General features: G+C 44.4%; 1 protein-coding gene across 1 annotated transcript in view; it reads right to left on the bottom strand.

Moving 5' to 3' along the window:
• Window positions 1-13545: 13545 nt before the first annotated feature.
• The window catches only part of LOC122922179 (carbohydrate sulfotransferase 9-like), a 44507-nt gene continuing 37815 nt past the window's right edge, over window positions 13546-20237 (bottom strand). The window contains exons 3-4 of the mRNA XM_044272694.1: window positions 16374-16400; window positions 13546-14836 (exon numbers count right to left, since the gene is read on the bottom strand). Of these exons, the coding sequence (XP_044128629.1) occupies window positions 13983-14836; window positions 16374-16400 (881 nt within the window). The 3' untranslated portion in view covers window positions 13546-13982. The remainder of the gene's footprint in view (window positions 14837-16373; window positions 16401-20237) is intronic.

The raw sequence follows: 20237 nt of genomic DNA, 5'->3' as shown, positions 1-20237 counted from the left end.
ACATGAATATGCTTTGATCTAAACCATTCCATTGTAGCTCTGGCTGTATGTTTAGGGTCATTGTCCTACTGGAAGGTAAGCCTTCGCCCCAGTCTCAAGTCTTTTGCAGTCTGCAACAGGGTTTCTCCAGGATTGCCCTATATTTAGCTCCATCTTCCCCTCAATTCTGACCAGCTTACCTGTCCCTGCTGAAGAAAAGCATCCCCACAGCATGATGCTGCCACCACCATGTTTCACGGTGGGGATGGTGTGTTCAGGGTGATGTGCAGTGTTTGTTTTCCGCCACACATAGTATTTTGGATTTAGGCCAAAAAGGTAATCTTTGGTCTCAACTGACCATCTTCCACATATCTTGTGGAAAACTGCAAACGAGACTTCTTATGGCTTGCTTTCAAAATTGCCACTCTTGCCTCTTCCATAAAGGGCAGATTTTTGTAGTACATGCCTAATAGTTGTCCTGTGGACAGATTCTCCCACCTGCGCTGTGGATCTCCGGAGTGACCATGGGCCTCTTGGCTGCTTCACTAGTGCTATCCTTGTCTGGATCAGGGCCGGCCTTTGGGGTGTGCGGGCTGTGCGGCCGCACAGGGCGCCATAGCAACAGGGGCGCCGGGCGGCTGACAGCCCGCAATGTAATATGGGCAGGCGAGGCGGCACTTATGTTTTCCCAAGGGGCGGGCCCCCCCTTCTGTACTCAGCAGGGGGCGCCCGGCGCCCATTGCGGTAAAAAAAAAAGTTGCTTATATAAGTTGGGGGCGGCTGGCGGCGCCCCTCATTCTGCGCCGCCTGAGTGGCTTGCCGCTCTAAAGAATCCTGCCTGCGCCTGTTAATGTAGCGTGGCCGAGCTCTGTTAGGTCCGCGGTACAGGAGCTTTTGTTTCCTGTACCCGGCCGGACTGACAGGAAGTGCTCACTTAGTGTGCACTTCCTGTCAGTCCGGCCGGGTACAGGAAACAAATGCTCCTGTACCGCGGATCGAACAGAGCTCGGCCACGCTACACTAGAGGTGGAGGTGGGAGTAGAAAGAGAGTGACAAGGGGGGAGGAAATAATGAGAGTGATGGGGGGGGGGGGAAATAATGAGTGATGGGGGGGGGGAATAATGAGAGTGATGGGGGGGAATAATGAGAGTGATGGGGGGGGGATAATGAGAGTGATGGGGGGGGAATAATATGAGTGATGGGGGGGAATAATGAGAGTGATGGGGGGGGAAATAATGACAGTGATGGGGGGGGAAATAATGACAGTGATGGGGGGGAATAATGAGAGTGATGGGGGGGGGAATAATGAGAGTGATGGGGGGGGAAATAATGAGAGTGATGGGGGGGGAATAATGAGAGTGATGGGGGGGGAATAATGAGAGTGATGGGGGGGGAATAATGAGAGTGATGGGGGGGGAATAATGAGAGTGATGGGGGGGGAATAATGAGAGTGATGGGGGGGGGAATAATGAGAGTGATGGGGGGGGGAATAATGAGAGTGATGGGGGGGAAATAATGAGAGTGATGGGGGGGGAAATAATGAGAGTGATGGGGGGGGAATAATGAGAGTGATGGGGGGGGAAATAATGACAGTGATGGGGGGGGGAAATAATGACAGTGATGGGGGGGGAAATAATGACAGTGATGGGGGGGGAAATAATGACAGTGATGGGGGGGGAATAATGACAGTGATGGGGGGGGAATAATGACAGTGATGGGGGGGGAATAATGACAGTGATGGGGGGGGAATAATAACAGTGATGGGGGGGGAATAATGAGAGTGATGGGGGGAATAATGAGAGTGATGGGGGGGGAATAATGAGAGTGATGGGGGGGGAATAATGAGAGTGATGGGGGGGGAATAATGAGAGTGATGGGGGGGAATAATGAGAGTGATGGGGGGAATAATGAGAGTGATGGGGGGGGGAAATAATGAGAGTGATGGGGGGAAATAATGAGAGTGATGGGGGGGGGAATAATGAGAGTGATGGGGGGGAATAATGAGAGTGATTGGGGGGGGAAATAATGAGAGTGATGGGGGGGAAATAATGAGAGTGATGGGGGGGAAATAATGAGAGTGATGGGGGGAAATAATGAGAGTGATGGGGGGGAAATAATGAGAGTGATGGGGGGGAAATAATGAGAGTGATGGGGGGGGGAATAATGAGAGTGATGGGGGGGGAATAATGAGCGTGACAAGGGAGGGCGGGTGGAATAATGAGAGTGACAAGGGAGAGGGGGGATAATGAGAGTGACAAGGGAAGGGGGGGGGGAGAGAGTGACAATGGAGTCCCCAGAGCCAGACTGCAGCCAGAGTCCAGATCATCTTATTGTCCTGGTGGTAAGTAGACAATGCAATATGTTTATTATTTAATTGTTTAGTTATTAATACTACATTGGAAACAAATTTTCTCAGCTGGACACCGGCCGACACTGTGCATGCGCTGGGAGCCTCACCAGCGGTTAGGGTAGGGAAAAAGCACTGGCCCGTACGTAATTGTTCCCTTCCCTAACCGCTGGTGAGGCTCCCGGTGCATGCGCAGTGTGGCCGGTGTTCAGCTGAAAACATCCATCCGATCACTGCGCATTGGCCCATAGTTTTTCCCTACCCTAACCGCTGGCGAGTCTCCTGGCGCATGCGCACTCTGCTGTGAAATTTCCCTAACCTCTCGTTGTGCGCCTGCGCGGCGCTGCACACCTCCTCACGTCATGTCCGGTGCGACCGGAAGTGACGAGGGTAGGGAAATCTCACGAACTAGGGAAGTATAACATTACACCGGCCTTTGGGGTGTGAGGGCTGGTAACTACTTGGTTGGATAGTCAGCCAGCCTATGCCATGATGCCAGCAACAAGCAGTGTTTTTTTTTTTTTGGGGGGGGGGGGGGCGCCACAAGGTTAGCTCGCACAGGGCGCCTGAACACCTAAGGCCGGCCCTGGTCTGGATTGTCAGTTTCGGTGGCCGGCCATGTCTTGGTAGGTTTGCAGTTGTGCCATAATCCATCCATTTTCAGATGATGGATGAAACAGTGCTCTGTGAGCAGTGCTCAGTGCTCAATCATCATTCCAGGGCAGCAGATTGTGCTGTCTTAACAGCACTCTGCTGCCCAGAGACAATGAATCTGTATGGGGACAAGCAATAGTAGCAGCCATCGGAGGTGATCTCTGCATGTAAATGCAGCAGCATCTTCACTGAGGAGCAGGCAAAAGGAAGGAACGCTTCCTTCCCGACAATCGGCTGCTTCATCAGGCTGTGTAAATCCATTGTCAAACTGACATATCTAAAGGGCCCTTTACACGGACCGAGAATCCACCACATAATCGCTAACGAGCATTCATAGCTCATTAGCTACTGTCTTGCGGTGTAAAAGTGCTGCCGATTACACAATGAACAAGCAAAATGCTCGTTCATTGGGTAATAGATCATTCATGCGGACACAAATTGTTTGCAGGCAGCAGATCGTGCTGTGTGAACAGCATCTTCTGCTGGCAAACAACGAGCCTGTATGGTGATGAGAAATGGCATTCGTAAACGCTTCTCCCAATACATAGTTACATAGTTGATAGGTGGGGACGCGAATCCCAGAAGGAAGTGAGACTCAGATTTCTACACGTTTTCATAAGCATTAATGTTGTTTACCTTTAAGAATTCATCTAAACCCTTTTTAAAACTGTCCACTGTTCCTGCTGTGACAATGTCCGGAGGAAGTCTATTCTACAGATTCACAGTTCTTACAGTAAAGAAGCTTTGACGCTTCTGGAGACTGAACTTTTTCTTCTCCAGTTGTAGGCCCTTGTCTTTTGAGGTCATTTTACATGAAACAGTTTTTCACTGTATTTTTTTTTATGGCCCATTTATATATTTGTATAGGTTACAGTACAGTAATCATTATAGACGTCTCTATAGATGTCTCTTCTCGACTAAATAAATTCAATTATTTTAATCTTTCCTCATAACTAAGACCCTCCATGCCCCTTATCATTTTAGTCGCTCTCCTCTGTACTTGTTCCAGCTGCAGTGCATCCTTTCTATGGACTGGTGCCCTGAACTGAACTGCATATTCCAGATGAGGCCGCACCAACGCATTGTAAAGTGGTAATATTATATCCCTGTCGCGAGTCCATGCCTCGTTTAATGAATGACAATATCCTGGTGGTATTAGAAGCAGCTGATTGACATTGTATGCTGTAATTTAATCTACCATCTACAAGGACACCCAAATCCTTCTCTATAAGTGACTCTCCCAGTTTTACATCACCTAGGACATATAAAGCACAGAGATTACTGCCAAAATGCATAACTTTACATTTATCCACGTAGAACCTCATTTGCCAAGTTGATGCCCAATCACTCAGAGTGTTCAAGTCAGCTTGGAGTTTATGGACATCTTCCATAGACCGTACAGTACTACACAGCTTAGTGTCATCTGCAAAAATAGAAATTGTGCTATTAATCCCATCCTCGATATCATTAATAAATAAATTAAATAGAGGGCCCAGCACTGAACCTTGGAGTACACCACTTATAACCCCAGACCATTCTGTATAGGAATCATTGACCACTACTCTCTGGACACGGTCCTTCAGCCAGTTTTCAATCCAATTACAAACTATACTTTCCAAGCCTATAGACCTTACTTTACCTTTTAAACATCTATGAGGAACAGTTTCAAAAGCCTTTGCAAAATCCAGAAACACTACCCCTCTGTCCAGGCTACTACTCAGCTCCTCATAAGAACAAATCAGGTTAGTCTGATAACTTCTGTCCTTGGTAACCCCATGCTGGTTATCACTTATAATATTATTTACAGTCACATACTCCTATATATCGTCCCTTAAGAGTCCTTTAGACATTTTTTCCACAACAGAAGTTAAACTAACTGGTCTATAATTACCTGTGAAGGACCTAGATCCTTTTTGAATATGGGCACCACATTTGCCTTGCACCAATCACTTGGCACTGTACTAGTACCTAGAAAATCTTGAAAAAATTATAAACAGGGGCACAGCAATGACTGAACTGAGCTATTTAAGCACTCTTGGGTCTATTCTATCTGGACCTGGAGCCTTGTTCACATTTACCTTATTTAACTTATCTACAGTTAGCCAATTGAGTATATTCCTGGATGTATTAAGAGCCCAAGCACCACAGCTCCTTTCTCTTCTTTTGTATATACAGAGCTAAAAAAAACAATTAGTAACTCTGCCTTTTCCTTATCTTCAGTGACTACCCCCCCCCCCCAACTTTACCGTTATTTAGGGGACCTACCTGCTTGGAACTTGTTTTTTTTAGCATTTATCTATTTAAATAATTTTGGGGGATTTGTTTTGCTATCTTTTGCTAATTTTATCTCCTTTTTACAGATTTTATTAAGCCTTTTGTAATCTTCAAACGCTACAGCTAACCCCTCAGATTTGTATTTTTTAAATGCCCTTTTTTTGTCTTGTATTGGCCTTTTTACAGTAGCTGTAAGCCATGGGGGGTTTAATTTTAGCAGTTTATACTTGTTGCCTAAAGGAATAAATGTTTTAGTGCAATTACTCAATGTGGATTTAAAGCTCTCCCACTTATCCTCAGTATTATTATGTGACAGTAGCTGTTCCCAGTCTATGCCCTGAAATGCTGCCCTCAACCCAGGGAAATTAGCCTTTTTAAAATTCAGTGTCTTTGCTCTGCCTGACAAAGTTTGCTTCTTATAGTTTAGGGGGGATATAATTATATTGTGGTCACTATTGCCTAGTGTTTCTCGAACAGTAACATTTCAAACAAGCTCTGCATCATTAGAAATTTCCAGATCCAATAGAGCATCGCCCCTAGTGGGAGCTTCTACAAACTGGCCCATAAAGTTGTCCAGAATCATGACCCCAGTCAATGTCTAAGAAGTTAAAATCTCCCATTATGACCACTGTACCAGCCTGTGCCGCCGCTCTATTTGGTTATACAGTTGTGTTTCTATCTCCTATGTGATGTTAGGGGGTCTATAGATTACATCAAGTATTATTTTTTCAGTGTTTATATCCCTTTGAACTTCCACCCATAAGGTTTCCACATCCTCACCATCTTCACCCACAATTGCCTCTTTCACACTTGTCTTCAGATCACCCCTCACATTCAGACACATGCCACCACCTTTTCTATTGACCTGGTCTTTCCTAAATAGTGTAAAACCCTGAATATTTCCAGCCCAGTCATGCAAATAATCCAACCATGTCTCAGCCACATCAACTACATCTATGTGTTCTTCTAGTACCATAGCCTCCAGCTCTCCCATTTTGCTAGGTAGACTTCTGGCATTTGTGAAAATACATTTTAAATTACTATTACCTGTAAAGTGAATATCTGGTATTTTTGGGTTACCTTGGTTGATGTTTGTATGTAACAGGTTCTTGTTACCAGCAGTTCTATTTTTCATCGTGTATAGTTCTGCCCAGTCTTATCCCTACTTTCCTCACTAACCCCTGCCCCCACTAAATCCCCACGGTGCCCTCCTATATCCCACTCTCTATCTACACTATCTACCCCCTTATTAGTATGACCCCCCAACCACCCAGATCCTAGTTTAAAAGCTCCCCCAGCCATATAACTATTTTTTCCCCCAGGGCAGTTGCACCCTCCCCTTTAAGGTGCAGCATGTCCTTACTGTAGAGCCTGTAACTGGCCGAGAAGTCAGCCCAGTTCTCTATAAACCCAAACCCTTCCTTCCTGCACCAGCTTCTGAACCACTTATTTAACTCCCTAAGCTCCTGTTGTATCTCTGTTGACGCTCGGAGCACTGGTAGTATTTCTGAAAACACTACCTTGGAGGTCCTGGACTTGAGATTCTTTTTCATTTTTAAGGACCTTCCATCTCCCCCTGACTTTGTCAATGGTGCCAATGTGTACCATGACCTCCGGGTCCTTCCCAGCCCCACCCAGAAATCTGTCAATCTGATCCGCAATATGCCGAACCTGAGCACCCAGAAGACAACACACTGTTTGGCATTCACGGTCTCGGCGACAGATGACCCTGTCTGTCCTAATAATAGAGTCCCCTAACACCAGCATCTGTCTAACCTTTGCAACACTCCTTTTCCTATCCTTCCTGCAGCGTTCATCCTCCTGGTTGCTAGGAGAAACGCCCTGCTGCAGTGTTGCTGGCCCTGGGCTTTCATCCCTAATATCAGCCAAACAGGCATATTTACTAGGGTGTTCCAGCTCAGGACTAGCCTCCCTGGCACTTTTCCCTCTACCCCTTCTTCCTACATTAACCCAACTGCTGACCTGATAGTCCTGATCTTGCCCTCCTCCTCCCACCTCCATTTCACTGACCCCAGTCAGCGCCTGCACAGTCAGGGTCTAAGCCTCTCTCCAGGTCTGCAATGCCCCTAAGTATTTTAAGCTTCTTATTTAGATCCAAGATCTGGGCTTCCAAATATGCAACATGATTGCATCTAGTGCAAATGTATTCACCCTCGAATGGTTCTTCAAGGCACGCATACATTGCACAGGGCACACACTTAGTAGCATTGTCCAGGCTGCACATGTTTAAATGGGGATGAACAGTAAAGAAGGATTACAATTAGACCCTGTCTGCTGTAGTTGGAGTACTAGCTAGAATCAAGCCAACAACACACAAGGAAAATCTATCAAACCTTAGTTTATTGCTCCTTGTCTTAAACGCCCGTTCTTTAAACACCACTTATTCACAAGCCCACTTAGTACAGCAAGCCCAGGTGGAGCGAGCTCAGGATGAGTTCAGTGGTGCAATTGACACTGGGTTCACACCTGAGCGTTTTACAGCGCGTTCAAACGCGCTGTAAAACGCTCAACACATGAAACCCAATGCTTCCCTATGGCCCTGGTTCACACTTGAGCGTTTTACAGCGCGTTTGAACGCGCTGTAAAACGCCCTACGCTCAAAAAAGTTCTTGAGCTTCTTTGGGGCGTTTTGTCGCGCGTTCCCGTACAAAGACTTTCGGGAACGCGCGACAATGGGCGTTCGCTTGTCTCTGTATGCGCGATTGCAAACGCCAGGTACAATCGCGCATACAGAGCGCTCCTTTCAGAACGCTCAGGTGTGAACCCAGCGTAATAGCATCTGGAAGCACAAACCACTCTCCTTAACCAGGTACACAGCAGAGAAAAAAAATGGATTTAAATGTCAGTACCAAAAAGCAAGCATTTAACTCACAAGGACCTTTGCTATAAACTATATGCAGCTATTTGCAATAACTCCCACAAAATCACACTCAGCGACAGCACTCCGGTTCTTTAAACTCCACTTTTTCACAAGCCAACTTAGTACAGCAAGCCCAGGAGGAGATCGCTGCATGTAATGTAAATGCAGCACTCTCCTCCACCGACAAGCAGGTGCTTGTCAGCAAGGAACGCTTCCTTCCCTGTTGCCGCTGGAACTCCGGCCTGCCCCCATTATAGTCAATAAAGCCGGAGCAGTAGACCAGGGGAACGCGTGCACTAGCGGCAGCACGGATCCAACAGGCTGTTCACCCGCCCGAACAGCCTGCTGAAGTTCCTTGCCGCTAGTGGGAAACTAGCCTTATTTGTTAAGTTATTTCCATCAGTTATTGTGAGCCAAAACCAGGTGCGGCTCTAAACACAGCACAGGTGCAGGTCTTTCTATTATGCCTTATCTCTGAGTAGGCTTCACTAATGGTTATGGCTCACAATCAAGCCTCATTCACACATCCGTTTCCATTCTAAAATCTGTGAAAAGGTGGTCAGTGATGCATCCGTGAAGCTGTCCGTGTGTCCGTTTTTTTGCTAACTGTGTGTCATCCGTGTTTCACTGAACCTGCACAGCCGAAAAATAATTTTCAAAGCATCTCTTCCTAATGATCCATGAAACACGGATTCAACACGGATGGCATCAGTTTTGCATCTGTGGCTTTCACGGATCCATAGACTATAATGAGCATGATGGATCTGTGAACATGGACAAAATAGAGCATGCATCTGTGCTAAAAACATGGACTGTGCTAAAACACTGATGTCTGAATACACACACTAAAATGAATGGGAACGTGTGCTGTCCGTGTTCTCCATGGAACACTAATGTGTGAACAAGGTTTAACTGATGGAAATAACTGACCAAATAACTGAAGTGTGAACTCATCCTAAGGCCTCATGCACACGACCGTTGTTCTGGTCCGCATCCGAGCCGCAGTTTTTGCGAATCGGGTGCGGACCTATTCACTTCAATGGGGCCGCAAAAGATGTGGACAGCACTCTGTGTGCGGACCTCACATTGCATTTCCGGTCGCGACCCCGAACTTCCGGTCCGCGGCTCCGCAAAAAAATAAAACATGTCCTATTCTTGTCCGCAGCTGCGGACAAGAATAGGCGTTTCTATTGGGGTGCTGGCCCGGGGTTTTGCAGATCCGCAAAAGATTCCAGGCGTGTGAATGCACCCTAAGGGCTTGTTCACACGAATTTAAGGGCTCCGTGCCCATGCTGCGGGCTGCAAATTGCGCTGGCACCGACCGTGGGGCAGCCGCATGCGGATCGCAGATCCATTCACTTGAATGGGGTCTGCGATCCGTCCGTTCCACAAAAAGATAGAACAAGTTCTATCTTTGTGCGGAACGGAACACTACAGAAGCACTCTGTAGTGCTTCCGTGGGGTTCTGTTCCGTGCTTCCGTTCCATTCCGCACTGTATTTCCGGATTTGCGGACTCTTTCAAGTGCCGGTGACCCGTGTATTGCGGATCCGCCGTATGCGGCCCACAGCACGGGCATGGAGCCCTTACGTTCGTGTGAACAAGCCCCAAGTCTATTACGGCAACAAATTCTGCCCTGACCCAAGGTTAAGCTGAGACTTGCTACTGTAATACAGGAGTACAAATGTAAAACTGGCTTTCATGCAGTTGAAAAGACCATAAGGCATCATGTACACAGCTGTATAATGACTCTGTATAACATCCAAAAGCCTTAATATGCTGTATGGACCCCTACACTACCTCTATATGCCCCCAACTTCATATGGAAGAAAAAATAAAGAGATGTGCCACATCATTTCTTCATCATATTCCTACATAATATCCTACATCATATCATGCCCAATGGAGGCACCATGCAATGACAAATGTAGTGCCTGGGGTTATATAGTACAGAGATACAAGGGCTCATTGTGCTGCCTAAGAGGCTTTGTCTGCGTTCTTTTTCAAAACATTTTTATCTCAGCAGGTGAAAGGTAAGGACGTTGAAAAATGGTGAATAACTACGGCATAAAACAAATCAATATGATAAAATAAATTATTATTTGTGCAATGCTTTTTACTTCAAGTTTACATCACTGAAGATAGATTCAGCCACTCCACATAGAAACAGCATTTATAATCTACAATAAAAATTATCTGTTTAAAAGTTCTTTAACCCCTTCAGGACCCTGCCATTTTTCACCTTAAGGACCAGGTCATTCTTTTGCAAATCTGACATCTGTTACTTTATGTGGTGATAACTTTAAAACACTTTTACTTATCCAGGCCATTCTGAGATTGTTTTCTCGTCACATATTGTACTTCATGACAGTGGTAAATTTGAGTTAAAATATTTCATTTATTGAAAAAATACCAAATACCAAATTTCAATTTCTCAGCTTTTATTTTAAAACAGATAGTGATATTCCCATAAAATAGTTATTACTTTACATTTCCCATATGTCTACTTCATGTTTGGATCATTTTGTAAATTAAATTTTTTATTTTTTTTGGGACGTTAGAAGGCTTAGAAGTTTAGACAAAAACACAGAAATATAGTGGCAAATCTGGGGGAGCTGCTCAACCCCTAACACTGTAGCGTGTTTTTCATTGGGGGAGCAGCCCCACCGCATGTGGACCGCAGCAAACGACTATCCCCAGCAAAAAATATTTTGCATACGGTGGAGGATGTCGGCACGGTCCACATGCACCACAAAGGCATCCTACACAAAACGGAGCATTGTGCGGATGAAAATATAATCATAAATCACAGAAAAAATGCACCAAACGGATATGCCACTGACTATACTGGCTAGTCATAAATGCAGATATTAAAAGCTGAGACTTTTGCCAATATATTCCTGTCAGGAAGATATCGGAGCCCCAAGCACCACGTCACGGTTCTCAGCATGGCAAGGGGTCCTACCACTACGCTACCTATGGTGTGAACAAGGTCTGAAGGTGATGTAATCCAGCTCACAGCCAGGCTTCCACACAACCGCCTAGCAGGACAACTAGTGCAATGTGAACAAAGCCAGACTGTAAGCCACACCCATATCAGACCATGTGATGGAGGCTACCAGGTGCAGAGGATAGTGTTTGAATGCCAGGTGAAGGCACATACACTACATATAAAACAAGACAAAAACACAGAAATATAGTGGCAAATCTGGGGGAGCTGCTCAACCCCTAACACTGTAGCGTGTTTTTCTGTGATTTAAGGCTTAGAAGTTTAGAAGCAAATCTTGAAATTTTTCAGAAAATTTCCAAAAGCCAATTTCCGAAGGACCAGTTCAGGTCTGAAGTCACTTTCTGAGGCTTACATAATAGAAACCACCAATAATTGGCCCCATTTTAGAACCTACACCCCTCAAGGTATTCAAAACAGTTTTTACATACTTTCTCAACCTTTTAGGTGTTCCACAAGAATTAAAGGAAAATGTGAATGAAATTTCAGAATTTAACTTTTTGGGCAGATTTTCCATTTTAAACTATTTTTTTCCAGTAACAAAGCAAGAGTTAACAGCCAGACAAAACTCAATATTTATTGCCCTGATTCTGTAGTTTACAGAAACAACCCACATGTGGTCATAAACTGCTGTACGGGCACACGGCAGGGCGCAGAAGGAAAGGAATGCCATTGGAAGACACCCTGATGCACCCCTAGAGTAGAAACTCCCAAAAAGTGACCCCATTTTGGAAACTATGGGATAAGGTGGCAGTTTTGTTGGTACTAGTTTAGGGTACATATGATTTTTGGTTGCTCTATATTACACTTTTTGTGAGGCAAGGTAACAAAAATTGCTGTTTTGGCACAGTTTTTATTTTTTGTTATTAACAATGTTCATCTGACAGGTTACATCATGTGGTATTTTTATAGAGCAGGTTGTTATGGACACGACAATACCAAATATGACTAATCAGTGTTACATAATAAAGCATTTTAAAAAATATATATTTTTAGTACCTTCATATTCTGAAAGCCATAGTTTTTTTTTTTTGTTTTTTGGATGACTGTCTTTTGTAGGAGCTCATTTTTTCGGTATGAGATGACGGTTTGATTGGTACTATTATAGGGTGCATATAACTTTCTGATCGCTTGGTATTACACTTTTTGTGATGTAAGGTGACAAAAAATGGCTTTTTGACACACTTTTAATTTTTTACGGTGTTCACCTGAGGGGTTAAGTCATGTGATATTTTTATACAGCAGGTTCTTATGGAGGCGGCGATACCTAATATGTATCCTTTTTTTATTTATTTTTTTAAACAAAAAAAATCATGTTTTAGTATTCTGAGAGCCATAGTTTTTTGTATTTTTGGGGCCATTGTTCTAGGTAGAGTTAGTTTTGAGCGATTGTCACCTGAGGGGTTAGTTCATGTGATATTTTTATACAGCAGGTTCTTACAGACACGGAGATACCTAATATGTATACTTTTTTTATTTATTAACATTTTACACAATAACAGCATTTTAAAAAAATAAAAAATCATGTTTTAGTATCTCCATATTCAGAGAGCCATAGTTTTTTTTATTTTTTGGGTGATTGTCTTATGTAGGTTCTCATTTTTTGCGAGATAAGATAACGGTTTGATTGGTATGATTTTGTGGTGCGTATTACTTTTTGATCGCTTGGTATTGCACTTTTTGTGATGTAAGGTGACCATAAAATAGCTTTTGTGACACCGTTTTTTAAATTTTTTTATGGTGTTCACCTGAGGAGTTAGTTCATGTGATATTTTTATAGACCAGGTCTTTACGGACATGGCAATACCTAACATGTATACTTTTTTATTTAAGTTTTACACAATATTATCATTTTTTTTTAAACATAAAAAAGTCATGTTTTAGTGTCTCCATAGTCTGAGAGCCATACTTTTTTTTTTTGGGGGGGGTGATTGTCTTAGGCAGGGTTTTTTTTTTTGCAGAATGAGGTGACGGTTAGATTGGTACTATTTTGGGCTGCATACGCCTTTTTGATCGCTTGGTGTTGCACTTTTAGTTATGTAAGGTGACCAATTTTTTTTTTTTTTTTAGCACAGTTTTTATATATTTTTTTTACTCTGAGGGGTTAGGTCATGTTATATTTTTATAGAGCCGGTCTATATGGATGCGGCAATACATAATATGTCTACTTTTCTTTTTTTCCCTATTTTTTACAAGTTTTGTTTTACTTTATTTTGGGAAAAGGACACTTTTTTTTTTTTTTTACTTGAAACTTTTAACTTTTTTGTAAAACTTATTTTTTTACTTCTTTTTCTTTTTTTGTCCCACCCTGGGACTTCAACTTTTGGGGGTCTGATCGTTTTGTAATGCATTGGCTGTAAGTGTATTACCACTGTAATATGCTTAAGCCTGCTTGTCTGTGAGATCCATCGGGCTGCCTTCCCTGCCATCGGGTACCCGTCACAGCCCCGGACCTAGTAGGATCCCGCAGGTGCCGCGGTCAGCGCTGACGGCGGCAGTGCAAGGGTTAATGCATCGGCATCAGTGTTTTCATCTGTGTTTTGTGGCAGGAGTTCAGGCAGGCTGTTATGGCAGAGAACCAGCTCCAGCATTGGCAGATGTTACCAGAATGTCTGTCTGCCCCATTGACTATAATGGGTCCGTGGGAGATCTGGCTGGTACCTGGCAAATATACTGGGAGTCAGCCGGACACATTTCTGCCGGAACCCATTACAGTCAATGGCGCTGGCAACACACAGAACTTTTTGATGTTTTGGCCACTGTGATCTAGGTTTCACTATGTCCCACCAAGGTTTTAAAAATGATCAAAAAGTAGTCTAGAAACATCTACGAGCGATGCCATTAATAGATGTAAGTTGTTTTAGGGATTTTAAAAAATTCACTTTTGTAATAACTATATTCAAACATGGAGAAGTCAAGTCCGTAGATCTTCATAAGTTTCCTAAATAGAACTGGAGGAAGCATTTCTAGGTAATGTTTGCTTATGTCTTCACTTGTACGGGACTCATTAGAATGATGTTTAATTGTGGGGTATTTCAAATTTTGGGAGGCCCCTATGGTTCGTAAAACAAGATCTGCATCCTCTGCTAAGGTTTCAAACTTGCCGATAATATCATATTGGATTTTGCACGGATCACACAGCTCATTCATAGGCTTCCAGTGAGTGTCTCTATAGGATGGATTTTCCTGAACGATAAAGCAGGCAAATTGTTCAAAAGTAAGTTTTGCCTTGGAATGGATACCAAGTGTATTTTTGATCAGATTTGAAATGTTGGTACTGTAGTAAACATCATCATAATGAAGAAACTTGTCTCTGTAGGCAGAAACAACTCGCTCTAGGGGATCTCGAGTAAACATCACTTTAGTATAAGTTGCTAGAAGTTCTTTCTGAAGGGAGGGAGGATATGAGCTCAACTTGACGAGTTGTTTTGACTTATGTACCTGGAAATGTTGAAGCTCATCTGCAGAGAGATCAAGAGATTTGTTCAGTAGTAGGATGATTCTTTTCCAGTTTGAGCAGCCTACCTTGGGCACCTCACAATATATAAATTTATGGCTGTGTTCAACGTATAACTGGGCAGCTACATTACGAGGCACCACAAAGGACGAGCCGTTGAGATTGTTCCTCTCGCATACAGATCTTATATTAGCCTTCCTCTGTTCTTGAGAATCCACAATTGAATACTGTGGAGCAGCTGCATCACAAAGAAAAGTGAACAAGTATTTTACAAAAACCTTAAATAATTCAAATTAACATACTGTACTATTATTATTATTTATTATTTAAGCGCCATTCATTCCATAGCGCTGTACATATGATAAGCGGTGCACATACATAACAGACAATTGTACTAATCATAAACAAGATGAGTTACAAACTGGTACTGTATAAGGCTCTATTCACCATGTATTTTGACCCTTAGGTCTCTTTCACACAAGCGTGGCGTGTGAGGGCCCGATAAGATGCGGGTGCGTTGCGGTAAAATGCGCGATTTTTCCGTGCGAGTGCAAAGCGTTTTAATGCGTTTTGCGCGCTCCTGAGAAAACTCGCCATGTTTGGTACGCAGACCCAAACCCGGACTTCATCACTAAAGTTCAGGTTTGGGTTAGGTGTTGTGTGGATTTTATTATTTTCCCTTATAACATGGTTATAAGGGAAAATAATAGCATTCTTAATACAGAATGCAAAGTAAATTTGGGATGGAGGGGTTAAAAAATAAAAAATAAAGTTAACTTACCTGCTCCATAGCTGCCGGTCTCTGTTCTATCTTCAGGACCTGGCAAAAGACCTGTGGTGACGTCACTGTGCTCATCACACGGTTCATCACCATTGTGAGGGACCATGTGATTGGACCATGTGATGTGACGTCACCACAGATCCTTAGCCGGCAGCTCAACATTACAGAAGAAGACAGAGATCCGCAACTATGCGATCAAGTGGACTCGGTGAGTTAATTTTTTTTATTTTTAACCCCTCCATCGCTATTTTTTTTGCATTCTGTATTCAGAATGCTATTATTTTCCCTTATAACCATGTTATAAGGGAAAATAATACAGATCGGGTCCCTAGCCCGATTGTCACCTAGCAACCATGCGTGAAAATCGCACCGCATCCGCACTTGCTTGCGGATGCTTGCGAGTTTCACGCGGCCCCATTCACTTCTATGGTGCCTGAAAAACGTAGAATATAGAGCGTGCTGCGATTTTCACGCAACGCACAAGTGATGCGTGAAAATCACAGCTCATGTGCACAGTCCCATAGAAATGAATGGATCCAGATTCAGTGCGGGTGCAATGGGTTCAACTCATGCATCGCATCCGCGCAGAATACTCGCCCATGTGGAAATGGCCTTAGGCTACTTCCATATTAGCGGCAGCCTTCTCTGGCAGGCTGTTCCTGCGGGTGAACAGCCTGCTGGATCCATGCCTCCGCTAGTGCACGCTTGCCATTCACTATAGGTCCAGCTGCAGCACGGCAAACATGCAGAGAGGCGCTGGAATAAAACACGACATGTGAAAAATGATTTTTAGCTTAAAATGAGTAAAATGCAATAATAAAAAAATGCCCCAAAAGATGTTCATAGCCTTTAAGCTTCTTTCACATGAGCAATACACAATGTGTCAGAGTCTTTTAAGTAAAAAATGGATGGATTTACATCAGTTTTGTCGTACAATTGTAACACACAAGAATTCCTTGTAACAGACCAAACACATATGCCAATTTTCACTCACCTAATGACTTGAATGAATCAGTCCTGCCTGAAAAATAAATGAAGATGGAATGTGTTGTGATTTCATGAACAGACACCTGGTCAATGGTAAACAATGCTCATGTGCATATACCTATTTAAATGAATGGGTCAGTGTTCACACCTAATGCTATCCATTATAATGGCCTATATCCAGATGGAAACATTGGGGCACATTTATTATGACTGGCATTTTAGATGCCAGTCTTAATAAAGCCCCATCGCTGGCAGTGGATTGCCGAAGTTATGAAGAGGCCCCGGCCTCTTCATAACTTTGGCGTATCCAGCGCCACTTTTGAATGTGAGACCGCTTTCTAGCTGTGTTACATTTAGACAATGGAAAATGAGATGGGCCTGCTGGTTAGCCCACTTTTTTAGATCCGGTGTGAGTGGGAAGAAGTTTTAGACTGCGGCATGGCTTCATATAGGTGAATGGTAATGAGAACTTCCATTATGGAAGTGTTTATTAGTACACAGTAGGACTGGGGAGCAGTGATTACAGCACTCCTTGTGCTGGCTGTATTCACCGCTTTCTGGTCTTCTTCTGCCGGCGCCGCACAGCGTGAGGATGTAGGCACTCTCTGTAACCTCACATTGTGTGATGTCGGATCACAGGACAGAGTGGCAGGAAGAGCACTGGATCTCCCAAGTGTCGGCAGTCCGTAGAAGGAGAGGTAAGTTTGTCTGATCTGAGGTATTACGAACCATGGGAGCCTGATCTGAGGTCTGAATAATTTTAGGGTCTGATCTGGGGTTTAATTAAAGCCGAATGCACACGGCCGTGGAACACGGACGTGAGCAGTCCGTGGTATCCCGGCCTGGCATCCTGCTGACAGCAGGAGCGCACTGAGTCATTGGTTGCTATGACGCCGTGCGCTTCACGCCGCCGATGTACTACAGTAATACACTTGTATAGATCATACGAGTGTATTACTGTGGTGCAGCGGCGGCATGAAGTGCACGGCGTCATAGCAACCAATGACTCAGTGCGCTCCTGCTGTCAGCAGGATGCCAGGCCGGGGTCACACTTAGGGTCGTATCAAAACTTTAGGATTTTTGGACCCCGGACCCAAACATTTCAGTGAAAGTTCGGTGTTCGGCGATTTCTTGTCGCTTTTTGAAAGGCTGAAGAGCAGACAATCAACAAGTGTTTAAATCTGAGCCTTTAGAAGCCATCACAGCCATGCCTACTAATGGCATGGCTGTGAATGGCCAGTGCAGCATGTGACCCACCCTCTATATAAGCTGGAGTCTCATGTAGCGCTGCACGTCACTCTGCTGTTACTAGTGTAGGGAGAGGATGCTGCTGCTGTGAGGGAGAGAATAGGAAAGAATCTGTTATCAGAAGTGCTTGTGAACTTAGCGATCTACATACATTTAGTTTTGTGGGTGCAGTGCACAATCTTTTTACCCTGCCTTGAGCCCAGTGACACAGAAAAATAACTTTTATCCATCTGTTAGTTAGGTGAGCGGCGGCGGACATTTTATGCAAGCTCAGTGCACCAGCACTGCATTTGTGCTTTTGTGACATTGATATCCAAGCTTGATATACTGCAATAATAATCTGGGTTTAAAAAAACACCCATTTTTGGCAATAGCCTACATCTGGTGCCTTTGCAGCATTAGTCAGTGTGCAATTTAAGCTAGAAATACAGCTATAATTTTGAAAAATAATCTGTTCCATTGGTGGGTGACATTAACCCATTTCTGGCGATGAAAACCCCCTGCTCTGCATAGGTGACAGGAATTTCTAAAATTCGTCTTTAATTCGCCCTTTCATTCGATCCTTCTGCATTAATAACTTGTCCCACATTTCCGCTTCATCCTATTGCAGCCATTGACCTCCCTTGGATGAGGTCTCCCTTTCTCATGCTCCCTCTCCGGCATGGAACCCTGATTCGCCGATAACCATGATCAACATGGTAGGCTCAGAAAAGAACATCGAAAGTTGATAGAGAAGATATCCAAATAGCCTCTCCTGTCTAATGTTTCCAAATCCAAAATACCCCTGTGACATTCCCTATAATTTTTTATTAATCATTCCAATAACAGGGCATCTTAAGAGTCCTGTATTGTTATTTATCGTTACTACCTCCCCGAGTCGGGAGTGGGTAATTGCCGCGCGCCCCCTCCTTAACTCTGTGTCACGGCCTATGGTGTGTTTTGTGACACTTTCCTTCGCTTGGTGGCCCGTGGCAACGTGTGGTCTTGTGTGCATGTGGTGGCAGTGTCTCAGCCCTATGGCTGATCCCCAGGACATGGTTGCCACGCATGCCATTGCCCGCAGCAACAGGTGAAGTGTGTGTTTATGTGTGTACTTCCCCTTTAAGTGGGCGTCTTCCCTTGCCTTGTGTTGGAAGGGTTAACTCCCTTCTGTGTGTGTGATCACCTGGTGTGTCTGAGTGTGGGTGTGGCTACTTTGGGCTATAAAGCCTCTGCTGTTTTCAGTTAGCTGAGGGGTTCTTCAGCCATGGTTGCTGGAGACATCCTCCTGTTATACCATCTGCCAGTGGGGGCCACCCTTGTGGTCATAAGCTTGATGTATGGTGTTAAGTAGATGTTTCTTTGGTCTTTATTTATTGCAGCATATGGTTTCCTGGCTTCCCGTGTGTTGTGTGCTGTGTCTCTTGTGTTGTTGTGGACAGCAGCACTTATACTTGGGTTCCAGGCTCTGTGTCGGTGGCAGGTAGGTGTGGTACTAGTCTCACTTACCTGCCATTGCCATATGTCTGTTTCTGTTTCCCCTGTCTTTATAGCTTGGCCAGTGAGACTCCTGTTCCTCCGTGTCTATGAGGAACAGGTCGTCTTACCCTGCTCCTAGTCCAGGGCCACCCTGAGGGCTAGCAGGAATATCAGGTTCCGGAGTATGAGCCCTCCTACCATCAGGGTCGGCTCATACAGGCTAGGAGACAGGGTCAGTATTAGGGATTGTTTAGGAGGTGACCTGATCCCTGTCCTGGCCATGCTCTGACCATCCATCTGCTGATACCGCACGGCTGAGGGTTTTCCCCATCCTCAGCTGTGACACTCTGTCCCACATTTCTGCTTGATTACATTTAATTTCATCCATTGACCTCCCTTGGATGTAGTATCCCTTTCTCAGGCTCCCTCTCCGGCCTGGAACCCTGATTCCCTGCCACCCGTGATCACCATGGTAGGCACATAAAAGAACATCGAAAGTTGATACAGAAGATATCTAATTGGACCGTGGACATCACGGGGATGTGCGACATGGTGAGGCAGTAAGTGTGCACATGCCTACACGAACTGACTGGTGGGTCTGCCCCCTTCAACTTCTGGGTCTCCAAATTGGGCACATGGCCTGAGCTTGCCCTTTACGCTTTGGAGGTGCTGGCCTGCCCTGCAGCCAGTGTATTGTCTGAACGTGTGTTTAGCACGACCGGAGGGGGTTATCACAGGTTATATTTCCCAATGTTTTGGGGTTTACCCTAATTTAAAAAAATAAAAATAAAGTTAAAACAAAAAAACTGTGTAGGCTACCTCCTCCTCCACCGCTCCACCATTTAAAGTTATTTCCCTATCCACTTTTGTTTGCAGAACACTTGCCATGCTCTTAACCACATTTTGATGCATTTGCAGCCCTCTAGCCCTTTTACATGACATTTTTACAGCCATTTTAGTGCTCAAAAGTTCGGGTCCCTATTGACTTCAATGGGGTTTGGGTTCAGGGTCAAGTTTGGGACAAGTTCGGGTCCCGAACTCAATTTTTTTTTGAAGTTTGGCCGAACCCGTCGAACCCGAACATCCAGGTGTCTGCTCAACTCTAGTCACACTGTGTGTGTTCTGAAATCTGGGGCCTCACACCCATCTACTACATTATCTGTGT

Source organism: Bufo gargarizans, chromosome 11, assembly GCF_014858855.1.
Source record: "Bufo gargarizans isolate SCDJY-AF-19 chromosome 11, ASM1485885v1, whole genome shotgun sequence".
NCBI classification, from domain to species: domain Eukaryota; kingdom Metazoa; phylum Chordata; class Amphibia; order Anura; family Bufonidae; genus Bufo; species Bufo gargarizans.
The sequence above is the reverse complement of the archived record's forward strand: the minus strand, read 5'-3'. Positions and strand labels throughout refer to the sequence as shown.